General features: G+C 47.7%; 1 protein-coding gene across 1 annotated transcript; it reads left to right on the top strand.

Moving 5' to 3' along the window:
* Nucleotides 1-18521: 18521 nt before the first annotated feature.
* NICOL1 (NELL2 interacting cell ontogeny regulator 1) lies at nucleotides 18522-23945 on the top strand. Its single transcript, XM_088454951.1, has 4 exons — nucleotides 18522-18563; nucleotides 20646-20781; nucleotides 21823-21911; nucleotides 23215-23945. The coding sequence occupies exons 1-4, from the start codon at nucleotides 18522-18524 to the stop codon at nucleotides 23269-23271; spliced, it is 324 nt and encodes a 107-aa protein (XP_088311077.1). The 3' UTR covers nucleotides 23272-23945.
* Nucleotides 23946-24220: the final 275 nt, after the last annotated feature.

Below are 24220 nucleotides of genomic sequence, written 5' to 3'. Positions count from 1 at the left end.
CTACTTTGTTGATGCACGTGCAGCTACTGCGCACACAATTCACAAACACAGAAAATAATTTTTTTTTTGGTTTGGACTGGAGTGTACTTTCGGGGGTTACAGCACCCTTAACGGTCAAGCCAGCCGGCCCTGTACTTATGACACAGGCGCACGCTTGGCACTACTTTGTTGATGCACGTGCGGCTACTGCGCACACAATTCACAAACACAGAAAATAATTTTTTTTGGTTTGGACTGGAGTGTACTTTCGGGGGTTACAGCACCCTTTAACGGTCAAGCCAGCCGGCCCTTTACTTATGACACAGGCGCACGCTTGGCACTACTTTGTTGATGCACGTGCGGCTACTGCGCACACAATTCACAAACACAGAAAATATATTATTTTTTTAGCACTTGGGGGGAGCACCCCTGATGGACAGAGCACCCCCTGGACAACACTACAGCACTCCTTTAGGACTGGGACACTGCACAGGACTTTGGAGTGGACACAGCCCCTATGGAGAACTGACTGCACAACACAGTCCAGCCAGCCCCTATGGACTTTGAAGTAGTGGACACAGCCCCTATTAACAACAGCAGCAGCACAGCACAACACAGCCAGCCCCTATGGACTTTGAAGTAGTGGACAACAGCAGCACTACACTACACTACACTACACTACACAGCCCTAACTCCCACCCTCCCTCTTCACTGTCCACAGCCGAGTGAGAAAATGGCGCCGACGCGGGTACCTTATATAGGATCCAAAACCCGCGAGACTCGGAAGGCGGGATGATGACGTTTTGCCTCGATTTCAGATCCGAGTCAGGCAGGAAAAGTCGAGCCTGACTCGGATCGGACTCGGATCGGGGGGGCTCGGGGGTTTCGGATTTCAGAAATCCGAACCCGCTCACCCCTAGAATGAACTTAATGTAATGTACACTTGTAATAGTGCAGAGAAAATCATACCACAGATAAGTGTTCTGCACAGAAAGATGAACCAGTTTGGGATAACCAGTGCTCTCTGTACCTTGGAATAACTTTGCTATATCTGTAGCTCTCTGTCTAACACAGGAGTGATATTCTCTCTTGGCTTACGACCCTCCACTTGTAAAAACTATTGTGGCTGTTGTTGCATTTTGGATGCTCCAGACACTGAGGGCCTGGTACAGCAGTGCACGCTAGTGTTCGGGAATCTGCGCAGGCACATGACCCGTTCTGCGCGTGTGCAGAACGGGTCTACGATCCCGCTCGCAGACTGGCAGTGATTGTGGGCAGGGAGGGGACAGCAACGCCCTCCGTTCCGTGAAACGGAGGCGTGTCGCTGCTGTTGGGGCGGAGGGAAGAAGCCAGGATCTCCGTCGGCTGACGGAGATTTCCTGACTTCTTCATCTCAACTGCGGCGGCCGGCTGCGTGACCCCCAAGGGTCACCTTAGCCGGCCGATGTCCCGCAAAGTATCCGATGCTGCGTTGGACGACGCAGCTCGGATACGTAATGCCTCCTGCTGCATTACCATATCAGCACAGACGGAATTGCAAAGCTTGCAGTTCCATCTGAGGCTGAATCAGGGCCTGAGAACATGACATGAAGCTCCGAGAACAAAGAACGAATGGAGAATTTGCAGATCAGCAGTATTGATAGCAAACCCTCCTCCCTCCGCACCCGCACAACTGATTGCATCAGATCTTCAGAGGCCATTAACAATTCATTGGCTGCCATTGATGTCTCTAAGGTTGGATGAACACTGCTGGTCGAGGCTCGTTAGGATAATAACTACTCCATAATAAGAGAGTCCAGAAACCATTTTCAGCGTATTTCAGGCTGGCGGAAAGATTGGTTTGATTTGGAGAACAGAATGTGGAAGGGAGCTCTCTGCCACCTGGGATAGTTTATCACAGAAAGCACTTAGCGCTAACAGATTGGTTCTTCTACCCAGTAGTGTCGTGGATTTATCAATGCAAATACTGACCATAATGCCTTACCCAGCATCTCTCTCAGTAAATAACCCATACTATATCCACAATAGGGAATTGATGTCCTGTATACAATGCTCCCTTACTGACAACAAGCAGTGAATGTGTAACTCTGCTGTGGCGGAGCAAGGTTTGCAGAGACAACTGCAGAATTCCTATGGGAAGGAGAAGTCTTTTGCACAGCAAATAAAACCCCATAATATTATATGTTTAAAACAATTCTCTGTTTATTAAACATTCTTATAAAAGAAAAAAAATCGCAGATTCACTACATTATGAAGCCTATGCTGAGATGGATGCAAGTGGCATCTAAACGCAAATGTAAAATGCTTCTCGAAAATACTGCAACACATTGCTACTTACAGTATACAGAGCTGGCTGTAAAAGTTAGATGCGACAGGTGTGTATACTGTAGGTAGCAAATGAGTTTAGAGCTGCATGGATCCCTCACAGTTGTACATATGGACACGCCAATAAAATATTTGAAATGTTGATATGTAGTTAAATGGTTAATCGCTGCATGCTGTTTCCTAAGTGTTATTGTGCATGACTAATCGGCCTCAATGACATCACAGGTCTGCGTCACGAGACTTAAAGGTCAGACTAATTAGACTCCAGGTGCAAGACTTGTTTACATGGCTCTATAAAAGGATCTGCATTTTGTACAAAACTGACACTGTGTATTGGAGCCTCACAGTACTGTACGGCTGTACAGTACTTAGCCCAAGAGGGATTGATACCTTATTGTATTGACTGCTGTTTATCTTCTATCACATGTATCCTGTTTTATTCAATAAACCTACTGTTGCAGTGAAAGGGAAGTGAAGTGTGAACCGGTAAGATACCTAACATAAGTCACTTAAGCGTATTGGTTGCAAAGCGTATGTACATATGCCAAAATAAAGAAGTTGCAACATATGCCAAAAGAAAGAAGATGCAAGTTGGACTACAAAATCAAAATTGAAAGCCAACAGCAAACAAGGATTTCAACAAGACATAACAAACGGAAACCCCTAAGGAGGTATAGTGAGGAATTTGCCAATATTGCATCCTCATAGCTGCAAAATTTAGTAGAAGCAAAATAAAGTAATGAGTGGTCCCAATGGAAGTCTGCTGTAGATAAGGAGATGGCATCTTTAGATGAAAATGGGGCTTGGACTATTGTGAATAGAACGACTTACTGAAAAATAATTAAGAACAAATGGATTTTCTGTAAAAAGCGAAATACAGACGGATCATTTGCCCATTACAAGGCTCGCCTTGCTGAATAGGGATTTACTCAAAGGTCCGGAATTGACTACGGTGAAGTCTTCTCCCCTGTCGCAAGGTATAGTACCTTACGTTTGATTGCTATATCTGCACTATCACTTGCTATAATATCAACTAGATATTAGATTGAAATATGGTATGTCAGGTGCAAAACCAATGTATACTCCTGTCGACAAAAGTACAAAACTAACTAGAAGCATGTTGCCAACTACACAATCTGAAATAGAGGAGATGAGAGTTATCCCATACCAAAATGCAATCTGGAGTCTGATGTATGCACGTGTTTTATGTTGCTCGGACATCACACATGCAGCGAGCCGTGTAAGCCAGTTTTTTAGAATCCTGGAAAACAGTATTGGTTAGCGATTAGGAGGATCTTGAGATACCTAAAGGGCACTAGCTCATTTAAACATATGTTTTCAAAATCTAAAACTTTTAAACTTTAAATATACCACTCTGCAGATTGGGGAGCAGATAAAGTTGACAGATGGTCTTATGCTGGTCTCATGCACAGCGGCCATAGCCAGGGAGGGTTCCGGAGGATCCCTCCTCTGGCTAATTATGCACGGTGTAGCCCATAGGCTACAGTGGCGTTAGCTGCGGGGCCAGTGTCGGGAATGCATCGCATTCTGGATATTGGTAAATTTGGCAGCATTGCATCCCCCATAGAAACCTATGGGGGAGGCGGCTGCCAGCGGTAATGGGAGGGATCACAACAGGTATCCTTAATACATCCGGGTGACACTTAATATTTGAGGTAAACCCCCAAAAATTGGTGTTTTCGGGGATTAAACCTCAAATATACTTTGATAAATGGGCCCCTTTGGGGCTGATTCAGTAAGGATCGTAACTGCGAATGCAATAGCGATTATGCACACAGTCTCACTGCGATAGTATGCTAATCCATTGCAATCGCTATGCCACCATAGCACAACATAAGGACGCCCAATTTACCTTACACACATTCGAATGTTTAGCAGGACTGCGAAACCCTCGGTACAGTCGAGTACCATCGCAGCCTCACGCACACTTGCACAAGTCCTGACCTTACTCAGGAATTGCTAACTTCATTGCACGCTATGAGGCCTCAGGCTGCATAAGGCATTGCAGTGGATAATTTATGCACATCCCTGTAACAGCATTCAAATACACTGGCACGCCTGCGTTTCCCCAACAACTCCCCCGTTACCTCTCACAAACGGTATTATCACAATCAAACATAATTTTGTTAGAGAAGTTGTCGAGAATAAGTTAATTACTGCGAACTATATCATGAATGCGTAAAATATTGCCGATATACTCTCTAAAGGACTAACATAACAAGCGCTGAGTGCATCTCGTTATAAATGTGGGCTGTAACGTAATGATTAATTATGTCTGTTATTATTATAGCTTGATGCTTTTATTATGTTTTATTACAGGAAGATTTCAAGAAAGTTTCAGATATTTAGGAACTCGTAACAAGAGACATCTCTAAGCAAAAAGGGGTGTTGATGTGTAGTTAAATGGCTATGTTCTATCACTTAACTGATTGTTATTGTGTATGACTCATCAGCCTCAATAACATCACATGTCACCAGACTTAAAGGTCACACTAACCAAACTCCAGGTGCAAGACTTGTGTACACAGCTCTGTAAAAGAATCTGCATGTGCAAAATATTGTCTCTGGGGGTCATTCAGACCACTCGCGAGCGGCAGTACGCTCGCAAGTGGGTCGATGTTCCCAACTGCGCATGCGCACGACGGAGGGAGCTCCGTCGTGCGCATGCGCGAGACCCGGGGAGCGACGGGCTTCCCATCGCTCCGGGTCTCGCATCAAAGGGGGCGTGCTGTCAATGTTGATTGACAGCACGCCCCCTTTGGTGGGCGTGCCGGGGCGTGGCGGCCAGACGGAGGCGTTCCCATGGGAACGCCTACCGTCTGAAGCCGGCCCCACTGACATCATTAGTTGTGTCAGTTGGAGTGATTTTGGCTCTGATAGAGCCAAAATCACTCCAGGGCTTGTGGCAGGGAGACCCTACCGCAGGGTCTCTGTCGCAAGTCCGATGGTCGCGATGGTCAAGACCATTGCGACCATCTTTTTGGCCGCTCGCATATGCTGTGGGTGGTCACCCACAGCTATGCGAGCGGCCAGGAGGCCGCTCCATTTTCATGAAGGAGGGCCCTGATTCAGAGCGAGCGCTCTGGTCAGAGCGTCCGGCTCTGAATCAGGCCCTCTGTGTATTGAAGTCTCACAGTGCTGTATGGCTGTACAGTACTTAGTACAAAAGGGATTGTTACCTTATCGTATTGACTGCTGTTTATCTTCTATCACGTATATCCTGTTTTAGTCAATGAACCTACTCTGGTTTGGAATCAACATGGCTATGGGCACAGTGAGTGTGTGTGAGGCTATAAGGGCAGTGTGTGTGTGTGCAAGGTTATGGGGTAGAGTGTGTGAGGCTATGAGGGCAGTGAGTGTATGTGAGGCTATGGGAGCAGTGAGTGTGTGTGTGGGAGGCTATGGGGGCAGTTCTTGTGTGTGAAGCTATGTGGTAGTGAGTGTATGTGGGGCCATAGGGGCAGTAAGTGTAAGTCTATGGGGGCAATGAGTGTGTGAATCCATGGGGGCATTAAGTGTGTGTGGTTATGGGGGCAGTGAGTGTGTGTGAGGTCATAGCAGCAGTGAGTGTAAGGCTATGGGGTAGTAAGTGTGTGAGGCCATTGGGGGCATTGATTGTGTTAGGCTATGGGGGCTGGGTGTGTGTGAGGCTATGGGGGCAGTGAGTGTGCATGAGGCTATGGGGACAGGATGTGTGTGAGACTATGAGGTCAGTGAGTGTGTGTGAGGCTATGAGGGCAGTGAGTGTGTGAGGCTATGGGGCAGTGAGTGTGCATGTGGCTATGGGGGCAGCTAGTATGTGTGAGGCTATGGGCCAGTGAGTGTGTGTGTGAGGATATGGGGCAGTGAGTGTGCATGTGGCTAAGAGGTAAGTGTGTGTGAGGATAAGGGGGCAGGGAGTGAGTGTGTGAGGCTATGGGCGCAGGTTGTGTGTGATGCCGTGGGGGCAGTGAGTGTGTGTGAGGCTATGGGGACTGTGAGTGTGTTAGGACACCAGTGTGCATGAGGCTATGGGGACAATATGTGTGTGAGACTATGAGGCTAGTGAGTGTGTGAGGCTATGGAGCAGTGAGTGTGCATGTGGCTATGGGGGCAGCTAGTATGTGTGATGCTATGGGCCAGTGAGTGTGTGTGTGAGGATATGGGGCAGTGAGTGTGCATGTGGCTAAGAGGTAAGTGTGTGTTTGTGGCTATGGGGGCAGGATGTACGTGTGGCTAAGGGTGGCAGAGAGTGTGTCTGAGGCTATGGTGCAGTGAGTGAGGCTATGGGGATAGTGTGTGTGAAGCTATGGGGCAATGAGTGTGTGTGAGGATAAGGGGGCAGGGAGTGCGTGTGTGAGGCTATGGGCGCAGGTTGTGTGTGATGCCGTGGGGGCAGTGAGTGTGTGAGTCTTTGGGTGCAGTGAGTGTGTGTGAGGCTAGGGGGACTGTGAGTGTGTTAGGACACCAGAGGAAATTCCTACCACTTAGTCTAGAACTGGCCCTGCAACCAGACACACACTCTCCCACCCCTCCATTCACTGTCAGCACTAAAGCAGGATCCAGACACAAACCCTCTCCCCTTTATTCACTAGCACCTCACCTTAGCAACACCAAGACACAGTCTCACCCTTGCAGTCTAACACACCCCAGCAGCACCCAGACAGACACTCTCTCCCCTGCATTATTTACTAACACCGTAGAAGCACCCAGACACCTCCCTTGCATTCACTACTAACTCCACAGCAGCACCCAGACACTCAGGGCCTGATTCAGAGCCGCTCGTAAGTGGCCGCTCGTTCGCTCCGAGCGATGTTCGCACATCTGCGCATGCGTATGGGTTTTAGTACGCATGCGCGAACCAGTCAGTGCGGCCGAAAATCGTGTCCTCGCAAAATAGTGAATGCCTGCTAATTTGAGTGACAGGAGGAGGCGTATGTGGGTGGTAACAGGGGAAAGTGCTTGAAAACGGGGAGTGGAGATCAGAACGCAGGCGTGCCTAAAGGTCAAAACGGGCGTTTTAAGGGTGTGCATAATTAACAAAGCAGCGTCATCGACCACGTCAGTGGAGTGTCTTTTAGCCAGAACTGCTCGCATGATTGCGGTAGGAAAATGCAACCACAAGAATAGCGAGCAGTTCATACGCCTTTCGATGTACTCGATTAATCTAATAAATAGCGGACATGACATATGATGTGAGCGACCAGGGGGCGTTTTTTCAAAATTACGACCGCATGTTTTGTTCGCTCGTTCAGACATGGAGGCGTCAACAGACCGCAAAGAGCGAACGGTCAATTTAAATAGCCTGCCCCTTTTTATGAACGAGCGAGCGCAAATAGCGTCCAGCTCTGAATCAGACCCTGATTCCCCCCCCCTGCTTTCCCTACTAATACCACAGTACCACCCAGACACAATCTCCCCACCCCTGTGCATTCACTACTAAAATCTTAGCAGCACCCAGACACACACATTATCTCCTCCTGCATTCACTGCCAACACCCAAGCAGCAGCACCCAGATACACACTCCTCAATTAACTACCAACACCACAGCACTCAAACAGTAGGTGTTGTTGATCAGGGTCTTCCGTTCTTGCTCTTTGCTTCTCCCACAGCAATAGCAGAGGAAGCAGGCACCATGTGTCAGGGGGAAGGATCAGCAAAGGAGGGAGGGGCCATGCACTCCAGCCTCTGCCCTGCCCCTATTATGCAGATTGATGCGGTTTCCTTGCTAGAGATCTGTCCATAGAGACCAGACTCCACTTGAGAACCCTGTGGAGAGTTCACGCCAAATCGTACACAATGTCGGATCGTGAGCACATCGCTAGGTCTGTGGCCAGCTTGAGAGTGAGAGGACTGCGGCCCATGCCCCTGGGCTCCCTGCTTATTTCCCTGGAAGCATAACGCAGAACCTGGAGCACTGGAGGAGGTCAGTGAGCCCCTTTCAGTGATAGCACTCGCCTTCCATTGTCTTCTGTATTTATGTCCCTGTCTGGAGGGCCATACTTTTTTGCTTTAGTATCATGCCCTACCTCTGACGCCCAGGTGAATCACTGATTCTACTTCTACTCTGCCTATCCATCTCAGGGGTTTATTAATTATCTTTCGGAAATGGCTGTTTCTCCGATGTTTAAGAACAGAATTAATTTTCCCCGCTGTTTAACAAAGAGATACAGGGCCTGATTCAGAACCGCTCGCGAGCGCAATGCGCTCGCAAGTGGCTAGATGTTTGTGATCTGCGCATGCGCCGCGTCCAGCGTGCGCATGCGCGAGCCCCGTCGAGCCACTGAAGTTCAGTCACTACGGGGCTCACTACAAGATGGGGCAGCTGTCGATGGTGAGTGACAGCTCGCTCCGTTTTGTAGGCGTGTAGGGGGTGGCGTTTGAGGGAGGACCTACTGACATCACAACTGGACCCTACCACAAGGTCTTGTTGCAAGGCCGATGGTCACGATTATCGCGACAGGCTCCAGGCCACTCACACAAGCTCTGGGTGGTCTCCCACAGCTTTGCGAGCGGCCGGAGAAAAAAAAAAAAACACGCACAGACCACGCGAGCGACCAGCGGCTGCGAGCGGGTCTGAATCAGGCCCAAAGCTCTTTCCGAATACCAGCACTCACAACAGCTTTCTATAATTAGAACTTTACTGGGGCTATTTAACAAGCTCTGAAAGCTTACCTTTTCAGAGCTTGGCTCCATTGGCTAGCAGCTGGTGTTAGTCAACTTACCTCAATGGAACAGCCTAGGAATGGCCATTGGTGGGTCAACCATCGAAGGTCACCATTGATGGCACCATTGGCGGTTAACCTCGATGGTATATCGACAGGGAAACATGAATGGTTTTGCCCACAGATGGTCATCCCTGCTCTATTGCTCACAGGGCAGCAGGCAAATTAGACGTGGGGACGGAGTTGTGTCAGAGGGCGAGGCTAGGCTTCGTGTCCCAACCCCAGGGAGAAAATAAAAATCACCGCAGGAGAGCCCATGCATCGAGGAAAGAAGATTAGGTAAGATAAATGGCGAAGGATATTGAGTGTTAATATTTCTACAGTGACTGGTTAATGCTCCATGTCTCTGCCTTCTACGGTCTCTTCTAATTCCAACCTGCTGCCTCATTAATAGTGGCTGATAATGTCTTACAGCAGCTACACACACAGACTTAACAGGGATTTATGGCGCCCTAAGCCAGCCACGTCTCCGACCGCATGCCGTCATGCCAAGGAGCAGGGCCACCAACACCGGTAAGGACAGTGGAGCTCATTCAGACCTGCTCGCAAGATGCGGCCGTTCGCTGCCAAAAAGGGGCCAGATATTTAAATTAAATGCTCGCATTGCGTGGCGTAAGGACGCCTTCTATGTCTTAGCGAGCTATGGCACTGAGCGCTTGCAAGTGTATTAAGACGCCTCCTTTCCCCTCGCAACACACGTTAATCTCCTGGAATTGTTTGATTAATCGGTAACATTAAGAGCCATCGGAGCTGCTCGCTGCCCTTGGGGTTGCCTTTCCCCGCCGCAAGCACTGCGATCAGTGCTGGATGCAATACATGCAGGTGACGTGTACAATGACGCTACTTTGCTAATTATGCACGCCCTTTAAACAGCGTTTTGGCGGCCTGACACGCCTGCGTCCGCAACTCCACTCCCCCGTTCACAAGCACCTTCCCCTGTTACCACCCACAAATGGCACTATCTGTCACTCAAAGTAGCGGTCGGTCTGTGTGCTACGAGCGCACGATTCCCCATCGCTAAGACTGGCTTGTGTACGCGCACTGCGAATTAAATGCATGCGCACTGAGCAACAATCGCCCTGGCAGCGAGCGATCGCACCTTAGCGAACGGGTCTGAATAAGGTCCCGTATCCATACTGGTGCCTCCCGCACCTTCAAGGAGAGTAGGCAATTATGACAGTAGGACCACCGGATCATCCTCAAGATGCTCTGGGGTATTATGCAGGCTGCCGGCTGCTTGTCTGGAGAGTCCAACAGAAGTGACACCGGCTGCGGCTCCCTGCTAGCCAGATGCAGGGACAGTGTCGGCCACAGAGCCCTACACTCACAAACCTCTACTTACAACCCTGGCCACACTGCTACAATTATTGTTCTGTTACCTCATGTATCAATTGTTCTCACAACTTAGATTGTACGCTCCTTTGGTCAGAGCCGTCTTTAGCTTCTGTCATTTCTTTGTATCATGATCACCTAATAGTACAGCATATTGGCGCTTTATAAGCATAATAATGATTTACAATAGTATCTAACTATGCATCTATCAAGAATATTTCTATCTCATACAATGGCTGACAAGTCATGTTGTGAGTTGTAGTTCTAGAGCAGTTGTAAAGCCACAATTGTGATTTTAATTCTATGTTTGTGGCTCCGGATTGAGGGCCTGATTCAGAGCCGGACGCTGTTTGCGCTCGTTCAGAAAAAGGGGCCGGCTATTTAAATTGAGCACTCGCTCTTTGCGGTCTGTTGACGCCTCTATGTCTGAGCGAGCGAACGAAACATGCGCTCGCTATTTTGTAAAGACGCCCCTGGCCGCTCGCATCCTACTTCATCTCCGCTATTTATTTGATTAATCGAGTACATCGAAAGGCGTCTGAACTGCTCGCAGTGCTCGTGATTGGATTTTCCTACCGCAATCATGCGAGCAGTTCAGGCCAAGAAACAACCAAGTGACGTGGTCGATGATGCTGCTTTGTTAATTATGCACACCCTTAAAACGCCCGTTTTGACCGTTTGGCACGTCTGCGTTCGGATCACCACTCCCCGTTTTCAAGCACCTTCCCCTGTTACCACCCACAAACGCCTTATCCTGTCACTCAAATTAGCAGACACTCGCTATTTGGCGAGCGCTCAATTGCCGATCGCACTGACTGGTTGGCGCATGCGCATTACGACCCATACGCATGCGCAAATGTGCGAACATCGCTCGGAGCGAACGAGCGGCCGCTTACGAGCGGCTCTGAATCAGGCCCTGAATCCGTTGTTTTTCCCTGTATATTTCAGATTATTGCTATATACCATGTACCACTAGCCGTATGGAGTGTTTACGTGTGTGAATGAAGCTAGAGACCCTCTTAAACACCCTGCAGATTCAGGTTAAGCTGTCCTCCGGCAGACAGTATCGCCCCAGTCAGTGTCATGTCTGAGCAAATGCATTTCCTCGCTGCAGCTTCCATGCTGGGAATACAGGCAGGAAATGGAGAGAGCTTTCTTGCTGTAACCCAGCTGCTGACAGTCCTCAATGTTGCTATGGGAATTCTCCTTAGCAATGACCCAATCAGCATGTGAGGAGTACCAGATAGGGCTGTCTAGCATGTCACGTCCGCTCAGCACTCCAGTCCAGACTGACACTGTCTCCTGCAGCGACACAGCTCTATCCTAAAGGTAGGAAATGGGAAGGGGGATGCTCACAGGTCTGAGGGTGTGACAAAGATTGCATTACAGGTAGAGAGATAAGTCATGCAGAACTGAAAATGTAATATATCTCTAGCTATGCTATCAGCAAGGAAATGTCTGTAGAATGTGCAGTCGTTTGACAGACTTCAAGATGTGTTACATTAAATTTACACATGCTGCGCAAGCTATTGTCCTCTGTTATCAGATAGTTTGTGCAAAATGAGGCTAATTTGGTGGTCTGCTATAGGATGGCTGACAGGAAGTCTACCGTGCATAGGAAAATATCTCATACCCTCCATCATTTCATAAAGAAAACCCGGTACAGGGGCGTGGCCACGTTCAAAAGGGGGCATGGTTACATTTAAAGGGGCGTGTCCATGGGGCTGTACATGGGGGCTGGAGGCAGCTGGCACTGGCTGGGCTCTGACTTCTGATCACCGGCGCTGGCGTGATTACGTCAGCGTCAGTGCTGACTGCACTACAGACCACCAGGGAGGACGGAGCGGCGCCGCCTGTCACTCAGCAGCGCTGCTGGAGTCCTGTGTCCCAGCAGCGCTGCTAAAGAATTCAGAAGACTGCACCCCACCGGTACAAAACGGTACAGCCCCTGTTGCCGGTACAGACCTTTTAAAAACGGTACTGTACCGGCTAAATCGGTATAGTTGGAAGGTATGATATCTCCCCCACAACAACAATTTTACCGCAAATACCTTCTGATTAGCGACTGAGCCATTTACACGCACATTATTTATTATTTATTACCAGTTATTTATATAAGGCACACATATTCCGCAATGCTGTACATAGAATATTCGCCCATTCACATCAGTCCCTGCCCTAGTGGAGCTTACACTCTATGGGCCTGATTCAGACCCGGACGGTATCTGCAGTCCGTTCGCAATTGCCGATGGTCGCTAATCTGCGCATGCGTATGCATCGCAATTAGGGGTGAGCGGGTTCGGATTTCTGAAATCCAAACCCCCCCGAGCCCCCCCGATCCGAGTCCGATCCGAGTCAGGCTCGACTTTTCCCGTCTGACTCGGATCTGAAATCGAGGCAAAACGTCATCATCCCGCCTTCCGAGTCTCGCGGGTTTTGGATCCTATATAAGGTACCCGCGTCGGCGCCATTTTCTCACTCGGCTGTGGACAGTGAAGAGGGAGGGTGGGAGTTAGGGCTGTGTAGTGTAGTGTAGTGTAGTGCTGCTGTTGTCCACTACTTCAAAGTCCATAGGGGCTGGCTGTGTTGTGCTGTGCTGCTGTTGTTAATAGGGGCTGTGTCCACTACTTCAAAGTCCATAGGGGCTGGCTGGACTGTGTTGTGCAGTCAGTTCTCCATAGGGGCTGTGTCCACTCCAAAGTCCTGTGCAGTGTCCCAGTCCTAAAGGAGTGCTGTAGTGTTGTCCAGGGGGTGCTCTGTCCATCAGGGGTGCTCCCCCCAAGTGCTAAAAAAATAATATATTTTCTGTGTTTGTGAATTGTGTGCGCAGTAGCCGCACGTGCATCAACAAAGTAGTGCCAAGCGTGCGCCTGTGTCATAAGTAAAGGGCCGGCTGGCTTGACCGTTAAAGGGTGCTGTAACCCCCGAAAGTACACTCCAGTCCAAACCAAAAAAAAATTATTTTCTGTGTTTGTGAATTGTGTGCGCAGTAGCCGCACGTGCATCAACAAAGTAGTGCCAAGCGTGCGCCTGTGTCATAAGTAAAGGGCCGGCTGGCTTGACCGTTAAGGGTGCTGTAACCCCCGAAAGTACACTCCAGTCCAAACCAAAAAAAAAATTATTTTCTGTGTTTGTGAATTGTGTGCGCAGTAGCCGCACGTGCATCAACAAAGTAGTGCCAAGCGTGCGCCTGTGTCATAAGTAAAGGGCCGGCTGGCTTGACCGTTAAAGGGTGCTGTAACCCCCGAAAGTACACTCCAGTCCAAACCAAAAAAAAATTATTTTCTGTGTTTGTGAATTGTGTGCGCAGTAGCCGCACGTGCATCAACAAAGTAGTGCCAAGCGTGCGCCTGTGTCATAAGTAAAGGGCCGGCTGGCTTGACCGTTAAGGGTGCTGTAACCCCCGAAAGTACACTCCAGTCCAAACCTAAAAAAAAAATATTTTCTGTGTTTGTGAATTGTGTGCACAGTAGCCGCACGTGCATCAACAAAGTAGTGCCAAGCGTGCGCCTGTGTCATAAGTAAAGGGCCGGCTGGCTTGACCGTTAAGGGTGCTGTAACCCCCGAAAGTACACTCCAGTCCAAACCAAAAAAAAAATTATTTTCTGTGTTTGTGAATTGTGTGCACTGTGGCTGCACGTGCATCAACAAAGGAGCAGCGCCAAGCGTGCGCCTGTGTCCCATAAGTAAAGAGCCGGCTGGCTCATTTCTTAAAGGGTGGTGTAACCCACAAAGTGCACTACTCTCCAGCAAAAATAAAATTATATTTTCTGTGTTTGTGTGCGCTTTAGCCGCACGTATATATATCAATATAACATAAATGGAGGACCAAACTTTCTCCGATAAAAATAAAATAGGGAAAGATCAAGAACCTCTTCCTCCTAGTGCTGTTGCTGCTGCTGGGAGTTGTTCATCATCCCAGAGAGGAAGTAGGAACATCACTACTTTTACTAAACAATTGACCCTCCAACAGTCCCTAGCGATGAGGATGAAGTACGACAGCAGTCATCCTGAAGCAAAACGTATAACTGAGGCCTTGACTGCTATGTTGGTGTTAGACGTGCGTCCGGTATCCGACATTAGTGCAGTGGGATTTAGACAATTGATGGAGGTAGTGTGTCCTCGGTTCCAAATCCCGTCTAGATTCCACCTGCATCCTCAAAGCAGCAGCGACAAGCGTGCGTCTGTCTGTTAAAGGGTGGTGACACCCTCAAAGTGTGCTACACAAACAATTAAAATATTGTTCTTTTTTTTTCTGTCTTTGTGAATTGTGTGGGCTGTAGCCGCACCTGCATCCTTAAAGCAGCAGCGACAAGCGTGCGTCTGTCTGTTAAAGGGTGGTGACACCCTCAAAGTGTGCTACACAAACAATTAAAATATTGTTCTTTTTTCTGTCTTTGTGAATTGTGTGGGCTGTAGCCGCACCTGCATCCTTAAAGCAGCAGCGACAAGCGTGCGTCTGTCTGTTAAAGGGTGGTGACACCCTCAAAGTGTGCTACACAAACAATTAAAATATTGTTCTTTTTTCTGTCTTTGTGAATTGTGTGGGCTGTAGCCGCACCTGCATCCTTAAAGCAGCAGCGACAAGCGTGCGTCTGTCTGTTAAAGGGTGGTGACACCCTCAAAGTGTGCTACACAAACAATTAAAATATTGTTCTTTTTTTTTTGGTCTTTGTGAAATGTGTGGGCTGTAGCCGCACCTGCATCCTTAAAGCAGCAGCGACAAGCGTGCGTCTGTCTGTTAAAGGGTGGTGACACCCTCAAAGTGTTCTACACAAACAATTAAAATATTGTTCTTTTTTTTTCGGTCTTTGTGAAATGTGTGGGCTGTAGCCGCACCTGCATCCTTAAAGCAGCAGCGACAAGCGTGCGTCTGTCTGTTAAAGGGTGGTGTAACTCTCAAAGTGTTCCAAAAAATAAAAAACTATATTTTTAATGTGTTTGTGACTTGTGTGCGATGTAGCCACACTTGCATCCTCAAAGCAGCAGCGACAAGCGTGCGTCTGTCTGTTAAAGGGTGGTGACACCCTCAAAGTGTGCTACACAAACAATTAAAATATTGTTCTTTTTTCTGTCTTTGTGAATTGTGTGGGCTGTAGCCGCACCTGCATCCTTAAAGCAGCAGCGACAAGCGTGCGTCTGTCTGTTAAAGGGTGGTGACACCCTCAAAGTGTGCTACACAAACAATTAAAATATTGTCTTTTTTTTTCTGTCTATGTGAATTGTGTGGGCTGTAGCCGCACCTGCATCCTTAAGCAGCAGCGACAAGCGTGCGTCTGTCTGTTAAAGGGTGATGACACCTCAAAGTGTTCTACACAAACAATTAAAATATTGTTCTTTTTTTTTTCGGTCCTTTGTGAAATGTGTGGGCTGTAGCCGCACCTGCATCCTTAAAGCAGCAGCGACAAGCGTGCGTCTGTCTGTTAAAGGGTGGTGACACCTCAAAGTGTTCTACACAAACAATTAAAATATTCTTCTTCTTTTTTTCTGTCTTTGTGAATTGTGTGGGCTGTAGCCGCACTTGCATCCTCAAAGCAGCAGCGACAAGCGTGCGTCTGTCTGTTAAAGGGTGGTGTAACCCTCAAAGTGTGCTCCACAAACAATAAAAATATTCTTTTTTTTTTTCTGTCTTTGTGAATTGTGTGGGCTGTAGCCGCACTTGAATCCTCAAAGCAGCAGCGACAAGCGTGCGTCTGTCTGGTTAAAGGATTACATCGGTGACAGCATCCAAGTAGGCATGTCAGACAGTCCGTACCTGTACTGGCAGGAAAAAGAAGCAATTTGGAGGTCCCTGTACAAACTGGCTCTATTTTACCTGAGTTGCCCCCCCTCCAGTGTGTACTCCGAAAGAGTGTTTAGTGCAGCCGGGAACCTTGTCAGCGAAAGGCGTAGGAGGTTGCTTCCACAAAATGTGGAGAAGATGATGTTCATAAAATGAATTATCAACTCTTCCAGGGAGACCAGCCTCCAGAACGTACAGAGGGACCTGTGGTTCCAGCAGGGACGAATTAATACTCTGTGAGGATGAGGATGTACACACTGAAGAGGGTGAGGAATCGGTGGATGAGGAGGATGAGGATGACATCTTGCCTCCGTAGAGCCCAGTTTGTGCCAGGGACACATTAATTGCCAGCTTGTTTTGTGGGGGCCCAAACGAACCAATCATTTCAGCCACAGTTGTGTGGCAGACCCTGGCGCTGAAATGATTGATTTGTTAAAGTGTGCATGTCCTGTTTATACAACATAAGGGTGGGTGGGAGGGCCCAAGAACAATTCCATCTTGCACTTCTTTTTTTTCTTTGCATTATGTACAGTTTGGGGCCTAGTTTTTTCTAACTGCCATCCTGTCTGCCACTGCAGTGTCACTCCTAGATGGGTCACGTGTTTGTGCCGCCCACTTCGTGTCGCTTAGCATAGTCATCCAGCTACATCGGTGCAACCTTTTGGACATGAAAACACTATTGTGAGGTGTGAGGTGTTCAGAATAGACTGGAAATGAGTGGAAATTAAGGTTATTGAGGTTAATAATAGCATAGGAGCAGAGAAACCAACAAATTCTGTGATTTTAGCTGTTTTTATGCTTTTTTTAAAAAAAATACAGATCCAAAACACAAAACCCAGAACCCCAAAACACGGAAGGGTGGTTTTGGCAAAACCAATCCAGATCCAAAACACGAAGAAAGATCCAGATCCAAAACCAAAACACAAAACACGAAAAGTGGCCGGTGCACACCCCTAATCGCAATGCGCATGTGCGAACTACACTGTGCGATCACAGATCCCTCGCTCGCCCAGCAAAACCAGCCCAGCAGAGTGAGTGACAGGAGAGGCCGTTTGTGGGTGGTAACAGGGGCAGTCCAGAAAAAACGGGGAGTGGAGGTGCGAACGCAGGCGTGCCTGAGTGTTTCAACACCGTTTTAGAAGCGTGCATAATTAACAGGCAGCGTCATAGTACACGTCACCAGCCATTTTTTTCCTCTGTTTTCCTCGCAATGCTTGCGGAAGAAAAAAGCTACCACAAGCACTGCGTTCACATCCGATAGTGGTCGATGTACCAATGTTTTCATAAACTTCCAGGAGATGACGTGGGTCAGTGGGCGTCTCTGCATTCGCTAAGGGGAGTATGCATACACAAAGCTCGTACAGGTACGATGGGCGTGCTTATGCCTTGGCAAGCGATCGCTCCCCGCCGCGTCACTTTCAAATATTTGCATACGCATCATGCGAGCGTACGCTCATAGCGACCGGGTCTGAATCAGGCCCTATATTCCCTACCACATGCTCACATACACATTAGGGGTAATATTTCTTGGGAGCCAACTAACCTACCAGTATATTTTTGGAGTGTGGGAGGAAACCGGAGTACCAGGAGGAAACCCACGCAAGCAAAGGGAGAATATACAAACTCCACACCGTTAGGGCCGTAGTGGATATCGAACCAACGACCTCAGTTCTGTGAGGCAGTAGTGCTAACCATTATACCACCTGTGCTGCCCCACACACATACATACATAAATAAATTATTATTATAAAGGACAATCTTCGAAAAGATCTCTACACTCTTACTGAATCTCACCTTACATAGGTGGACAGGTGTATGTGCCATGTGGGACTTTGTGCCATAATTGCTAACTTTCCCTCATTGTCAGGGAGACTCCCTGAAATAGTAGCAATCTCCCTGTCTCCCTGAAGAGTCTAGCAATCTCCCTGATTGCACCTTACCCCCATTAAGAAGCTGTTATATTAAAAAAACAGATATATATACACATTCAAATGGGATCATTAGCAGGGTCAGAACTATGGGAGACAATGGAGGCACCTGCCACCTGGCGCCAGCACTGAAGTGGCACCTCCTCCATTGCCCACAATATAATCACCCCAGTGCTGTAAATATGTACCTAGAGCGTACTCATCACGGCCGACCAATAGATGGCACCTCGTCCCAGGACCTGAGAAGCCACCATAACCATATACTAGTGGAGGCTCCGTGTCAGACCATCAGATGCCACTTCCGTCTATGATTGATGTCGCTGCTCTTCAGCAGCTTCTTATGCCTGTGTGACATGTCTGGCGACCCCCCCTCACCCCCTACTCCCCGCCCTACTCCTCCCTGGTAGAAGCTCTAACCACAAACCTGTGCATTGTGCCAGAGCATAACCATGGCTGCAGATCTTCCAGGTGGATGCACCAAACAGCTGCGGGTAAGAGGGCATGGGAGGCGGGGGCCTGGGGCACTAGCGACTGAGTCTGGGGCAGATCTTTGGTGGAGCAGCTTCCTGGCATGTGAAGCAGCCGGCAGTAGACTGGGCATTTTGTAATTTGTAGTCCCACCAAAGTAAGTCTTACAGTATCTTGACTCAAACTCAGGGCCTGATTCAGAGCTGAACGCTCTGACCAGAGCGCTCGCTCTGAATCAGTGCCCTCCTACCTGAAAATGGAGCGGCCTCCTGGGTGACCAAACACAGCATATGCGAGCGGCCAAAAAGATGGTCGCGATGGTCTTTGACCATCGCGACCATCGGGCTTGCGACGAGACCCTGCGGTAGGGTCTCGCTGCCGCAAGCCCAGGAGTGATTTTTGCTCTATCAGAGCCAAAATCACTCCCACTGACATCACCAGTGAAGTCAGTGGGGCCGGCTTCAGACGGTAGGCGTTCCCATGGGAACGTCTCCGCCTGGCAGCCACGCCCCCGGCACGCCCACCAAAGGGGGCGTGCTGTCAATCAACATCGACAGCACGCCCCCTTTGGTGCGAGACCCGGAGCGACGGAGAGCCCGTCGCTCTCCGGGTCTCGCGCATGCGCACGACAGAGCTCCCTCCGTCGTGCGCATGCGCAGTGGGGCAACATCGACCCGCTTGCGAGCATCCTTTGCTCGCGAGTGGGTCTGAATGACCCCCTCAGTCCTCAAAGCCCCCACATCAGGTGGTTTTCCCCTCTATCTGGAGTATCAGGAGGGCTCCTCACCTACATCAGTTGGCTTTCCTCTCCATCAGGGGTATCAGAGGGGGGCACCAAATTGTAACTTGCCTCCAGGCGTCTGGGATGAATTTACGCCACTGATCATTAGTATCATTTCCCTGCATTGGTTATAAGGCACAATGGCCCTGATTCAGAGCCGGACGCTCTGACCAGAGCGCTCGCTCTGAATCAGGGCCCTCCTCCATTAAAATGGAGCGTCCTCCTGGACGCTCGTATAGCTGTGGGTGATCACCCACAGCATATACGAGCGTCCAAAAAGATGGTTGCGATGGTCTTGACCATCGCGACCATCGGACTTGCGATGGAAACCCTGCGGTAGCGTTTCCCAGCCACAAGCCCTGGAGTGATTTTGGCTCTATCAGAGCCAAAATCACTCCCACTGACATCACTAGTGATGTCAGTGGGGCCGGCTTCAGACGGTAGGCGTTCCCATGGGAACGCCTCTGTCTGGCCGCCACGCCCCCGGCACGCCCACCAAAGGGGGCGTGCTGTCAGTCACCATCGACAGCACGCCCCCTTTGGTGCGAGACTCGGAGCGACAGCTTGACTGTCGCAGTCCGGGTCTCGCACATGCGCACGACGGAGCTCCCTCCGTCGTGCGCATGCGCAGTGGGGAACATCGACCCACTTGCGAGCGTACTGCCGCTTGCGAGTGGGTCTGAATGACCCCCTATGATCCCTATGGTTACAGGCATTTTCTGAAAAGTATCAGTGTGTTTTCATCAACAAATAGATCTTACCGCTTTGGGGCCTGTTTACATTTGGATGTAAGTCAGGTTTATGACACGCCTCTCAGATGTAGCAGTACACGCCCACCTTACCACCGCACTCATAGGTGCTGCTGTCACAGTCTACCTGAAACTTTTTCAAAAGTAGGCAAGTATGCTTTGTGCATCAGAACAATTGTCTGATGTTAAAGAGTAATGTAGTGTCTATACTGAACGATCAGTGGTGCAGTGTAGTCACCCTCCATCATCCCCGAACAGGGTCAATCTGTCGTTATCAGCAGATTGACCAGCAAATTCGGGCGATGATTGTTGTCGGAAACGACCAGCGGGAGCGCGCATCGCTGTTCGTTTCAGACATTTGCATGCCCGATTTGTGCCAGATTAACGAGCGATTGAACGATAACGATGTCGTTATCGTTCAATCGCCCTGTTTAATCGGGTAGTGGATACCTGCCTTAAGAAAACTCTGAAAACCAGTGTTTAGATGTCATTGAGCGTCTCAGACATTGTGGATTACACATTGCTGTCTCAGAAAAGATTATCATAACCTTTATCTGTTGTTTCTGTTATTGCAGAGTTTGATCATGTCCCCATTCGCTGCCAGATCCTTTCTCTGGTGTCTGCTGGTTTTAGGTACATCTGCGACTGCCCCGAGGAACGAGAAGATGGCTGCAGTCAGCTCACAGTCAGGGCGCGTTCTCCCAGCTGAGAGTAAGTAGTGAATAAGAATAATAAACACAATATACAGTACCTAGAACATGCTGAGGTTCCAGTCAGTCCGAAACAATACAGTAACCAATTACATGGACACTCCAGACATATAACACTTGGTATTGCACAGGTGCGAACTGCACACATCAAGACACAACTCTCTCCTCTTGGAAGACGTTTCTGCAAACTGGATGTGCGTATGGGTGTGCGGAGAGGTGCAAAACCCTGAGCATGTGCTAAAGTGTAACCATCATAAGCCAGTCCTACTATCAAACGTACATTACGCAAGTAAAGGGATATATTAAAGAAACATATTTTTAGTTAAACTGGCACTTTTAAAAAATACATCAAATACATTTTTAAGCAGTGATCACACACACAAAGTTTTATTTTTCTTAACTGTTCAACTGATCATTATGTCCTTTTCAAAATCTCTATGGACAGCAAACAAGTACTGTATGAGTGCAAGTCACACTAAACTCAGTCTAAAGACGGGAGAGGGATATTACAGTGCAGACAGAGCTTTGAGAATGTGCCATAGTCTCTCTGCTCACTACTTCATGTGCCATGTGACTGTGGTTGCCATGGTAGGCGCATGACACTGGAATCTGCAAAATGATATACCATTAATAGCAGCCTAAACAAACAGTCCAAGAATAAATGATAATGACCAATCTTCTTCTTATGGCATGCAAAAAGGCTCTATGTAAAAAAAAAACACATGCAAACAAAAAAACAACAGCATATTCTTAAAGGAATTGATGCTTTAACACATGTTTGACTAAATATGGGTGTAGATGGCATAGCTGAATTTCCCTGCAGGTAAGAATAGACAAATGCGTTACGTATTTAGTGCAAATATTCTGCCATGTGTATTCATCTCTGTATACACGAAGGCAAGAAAAGTCAACTTCTTCTCTACCTATTCTGCATGGCATATTTGCAAAACGTAGGTGCACTCATTCCACAGGCAAGCTCAGTAAGATGATTATTTAGTTCTAATTGTTTAGTAATGTCCTATTTTACCCAATATCTCCCCAGCTCGTCCATGTGTGGATTGCCATGCATTTGAATTTATGGAACGAGCTTTGCGAGACCTGTACAAAGCTGCTTACAACTTGGACTCCCAGGTATTTAGTTTTGTCTCATCATTTTTAAATTATTATAATAATAATAATATAAAATAGCTATAGCATCTACATATGTATACATTTTTTTTGTCCATAAAAGAGCAAATAAAGCCAGTTTTGGACAGTAATAAATGATAATGCCAATGTATTACTAAGCTAAATGGTAATATCTACAATGCTTTGTGGAGTGGTCCTTCTCTATCTCACATCACTCTGAGACAGTGTGAAATCAGGATTTATGTTATTGGTGTGCTCTGTCATAGATAACAGCAGATAGGACCATGGCCAGTGCTGATTGGCTCAGAGCAGGGTTGGTGCGCCAGCTGTATTGAAAAATCAGTATGTTAATGAACCACATACTTTAGCTGCATATATGGACATTTTATTTATTTAGTAGTCATATTTAGTTAAACTTTTTTGATCTTATAGATAGTGGGGCTTATGTAATAGGGTCCGATCTGCGGCCACAGGGGGAACTACTGCAAGTCTTCCTGTAATTTTAAAGCGGCAATCATTTTAAAGGCAGATTTTGCCTTTAAAATGATTGCCACTTTAAAAATAGAGGTCAGCTTAACCTTGGGAAGGATTATTAACCAAGTAGAAAAAGGTACAAAACAACACAGGGCTAACAGCAGGTACAGACTGTAGGGATTAGCCAGTTGCAGCCAGGAGCGTTAAGGGTTTACTGGGTGTTGTGGTGCGCCATGTGGTGCTCACTGTAGGGACTTAAACCTTCCATTTGAATGAATGGGACACTGACCCTCGGTGGACATGTTATAAACAGGCCAAAATGAAACAGGAGCAGGGAATGGGTCCCTTTCAACAAATGGGGACCCCGGTAAATTGTGAGAACTGCGCATCCCCTGTAAGCACAATAATACACTGTTGAACTCTAAACAAAATTAAAGTTTTAGGTAAAGTTATGTTTTTTAAAAAAGGAAACCTACATTTTGAGTGGCTTTTGGTGGCACCTGTTTACTGATGTGCCCTAAGCAAGGGCAGTGACGTTAGTAGGGGGGTGCCGTGCAGGGCGTGCTGGACGCAACGGGTGACACCATCCGAGGGGCTGACACCAAAATCGCAGAGCTGCTGTGTTGATACCACTTGTTTTTGAATTGGGCTGGAACACGGTGGTTACCACCAATTGTAAACCCGTCAAATTCCATTCACTTGCTTTTTACATACTGCCACTTCTAAATTTCTAATTCAATCACTGGTTATCATCACACTGGTATAGTAGAAGTATAGAAATGTTTACGTATTGTGTGCATGATAAAGTGCTGCAATGTGCTCTGTTTTTCAGACCGAGACGCTACTTCTGAGGGCAGAGGATCGAGGCCTGTGTGACTGCCTTGCATGAAACCACAGAGGAGAAGCCATGAAACTTGGGTTAGATTACACTGAGACCAGAAAAGTATTAAAAATATCTAACCCACAGCTCCCAATATTCCAGGCATAAAATCAGGACAAAATTGGTCAAATCTCCGGTCCTCCTAAACCATGCCCAGATCTGCCCAAAGCACAATCGTTTTGCTGGAGATGCCCTCTTAACCACGTTCATAACTCCAAAAATCGGGACTGTCCTATGAAAATTGGTTCTGTTGGGGTGTATGTATAACCTCTTCTAACATTGTATTATTATAATAATGTATAACATAATTATTATAACACTACTCAGTTTAAACTTTATGCATATTACTTAGTTTTAAATAAGACACATGCTAAGTTAGCGTCTGTTAGCGCCTCCACAAGCAGACCTTTATAGTAGACGTAACCCCCTAGCACATAGCTTCATGTTGATGTTTTCAAAGTTTAATGTTTTTCACGATTTCACAAAAGATTTTGTAATATAAGAAGCTCATAATTATATATATTTTGTGTCTTATGAATATGCGCACAGATCAGCTTGTAGTTCGTGGATTGTGTCTTCCTTTCCTTGTATGAGGAACCATAGATTGGACAAGAGTCTACTGTAACCACAGGATAATACACAGGACTTGTTATGGAACAAGTTAGGTCAACAAGTTTCAAATAAGTTCCATAAGGAGTTCCATATATTGCTTTTGTTGTTTGTACTTTGTTATACTGTTGTATGTTCTTTTTTTTATTTTTGGTTTGTTTATGTCACTATGGGACAGGGCCGGTGCTAGGTGTCTCAGCACCTAGCGCTGACCTTCCCTCTCCCTCCGCCCCTTCCCTCTCCCTCCGCCCCTTACCTCTCCTGCTCCCTCCCCCTGAGCTTACCAATAACGCCAGCGGTAGGGTGGAAGGCGGGGTTAGTCTGGAGCCTGCCAGGTAGCGGAGGATGC

Source organism: Taudactylus pleione, unplaced genomic scaffold (genome assembly GCF_031769625.1).
Source record: "Taudactylus pleione unplaced genomic scaffold, aTauple2 ptg000638l, whole genome shotgun sequence".
Taxonomy (NCBI): Eukaryota; Metazoa; Chordata; class Amphibia; order Anura; family Myobatrachidae; genus Taudactylus; species Taudactylus pleione.
The sequence above is the reverse complement of the archived record's forward strand: the minus strand, read 5'-3'. Positions and strand labels throughout refer to the sequence as shown.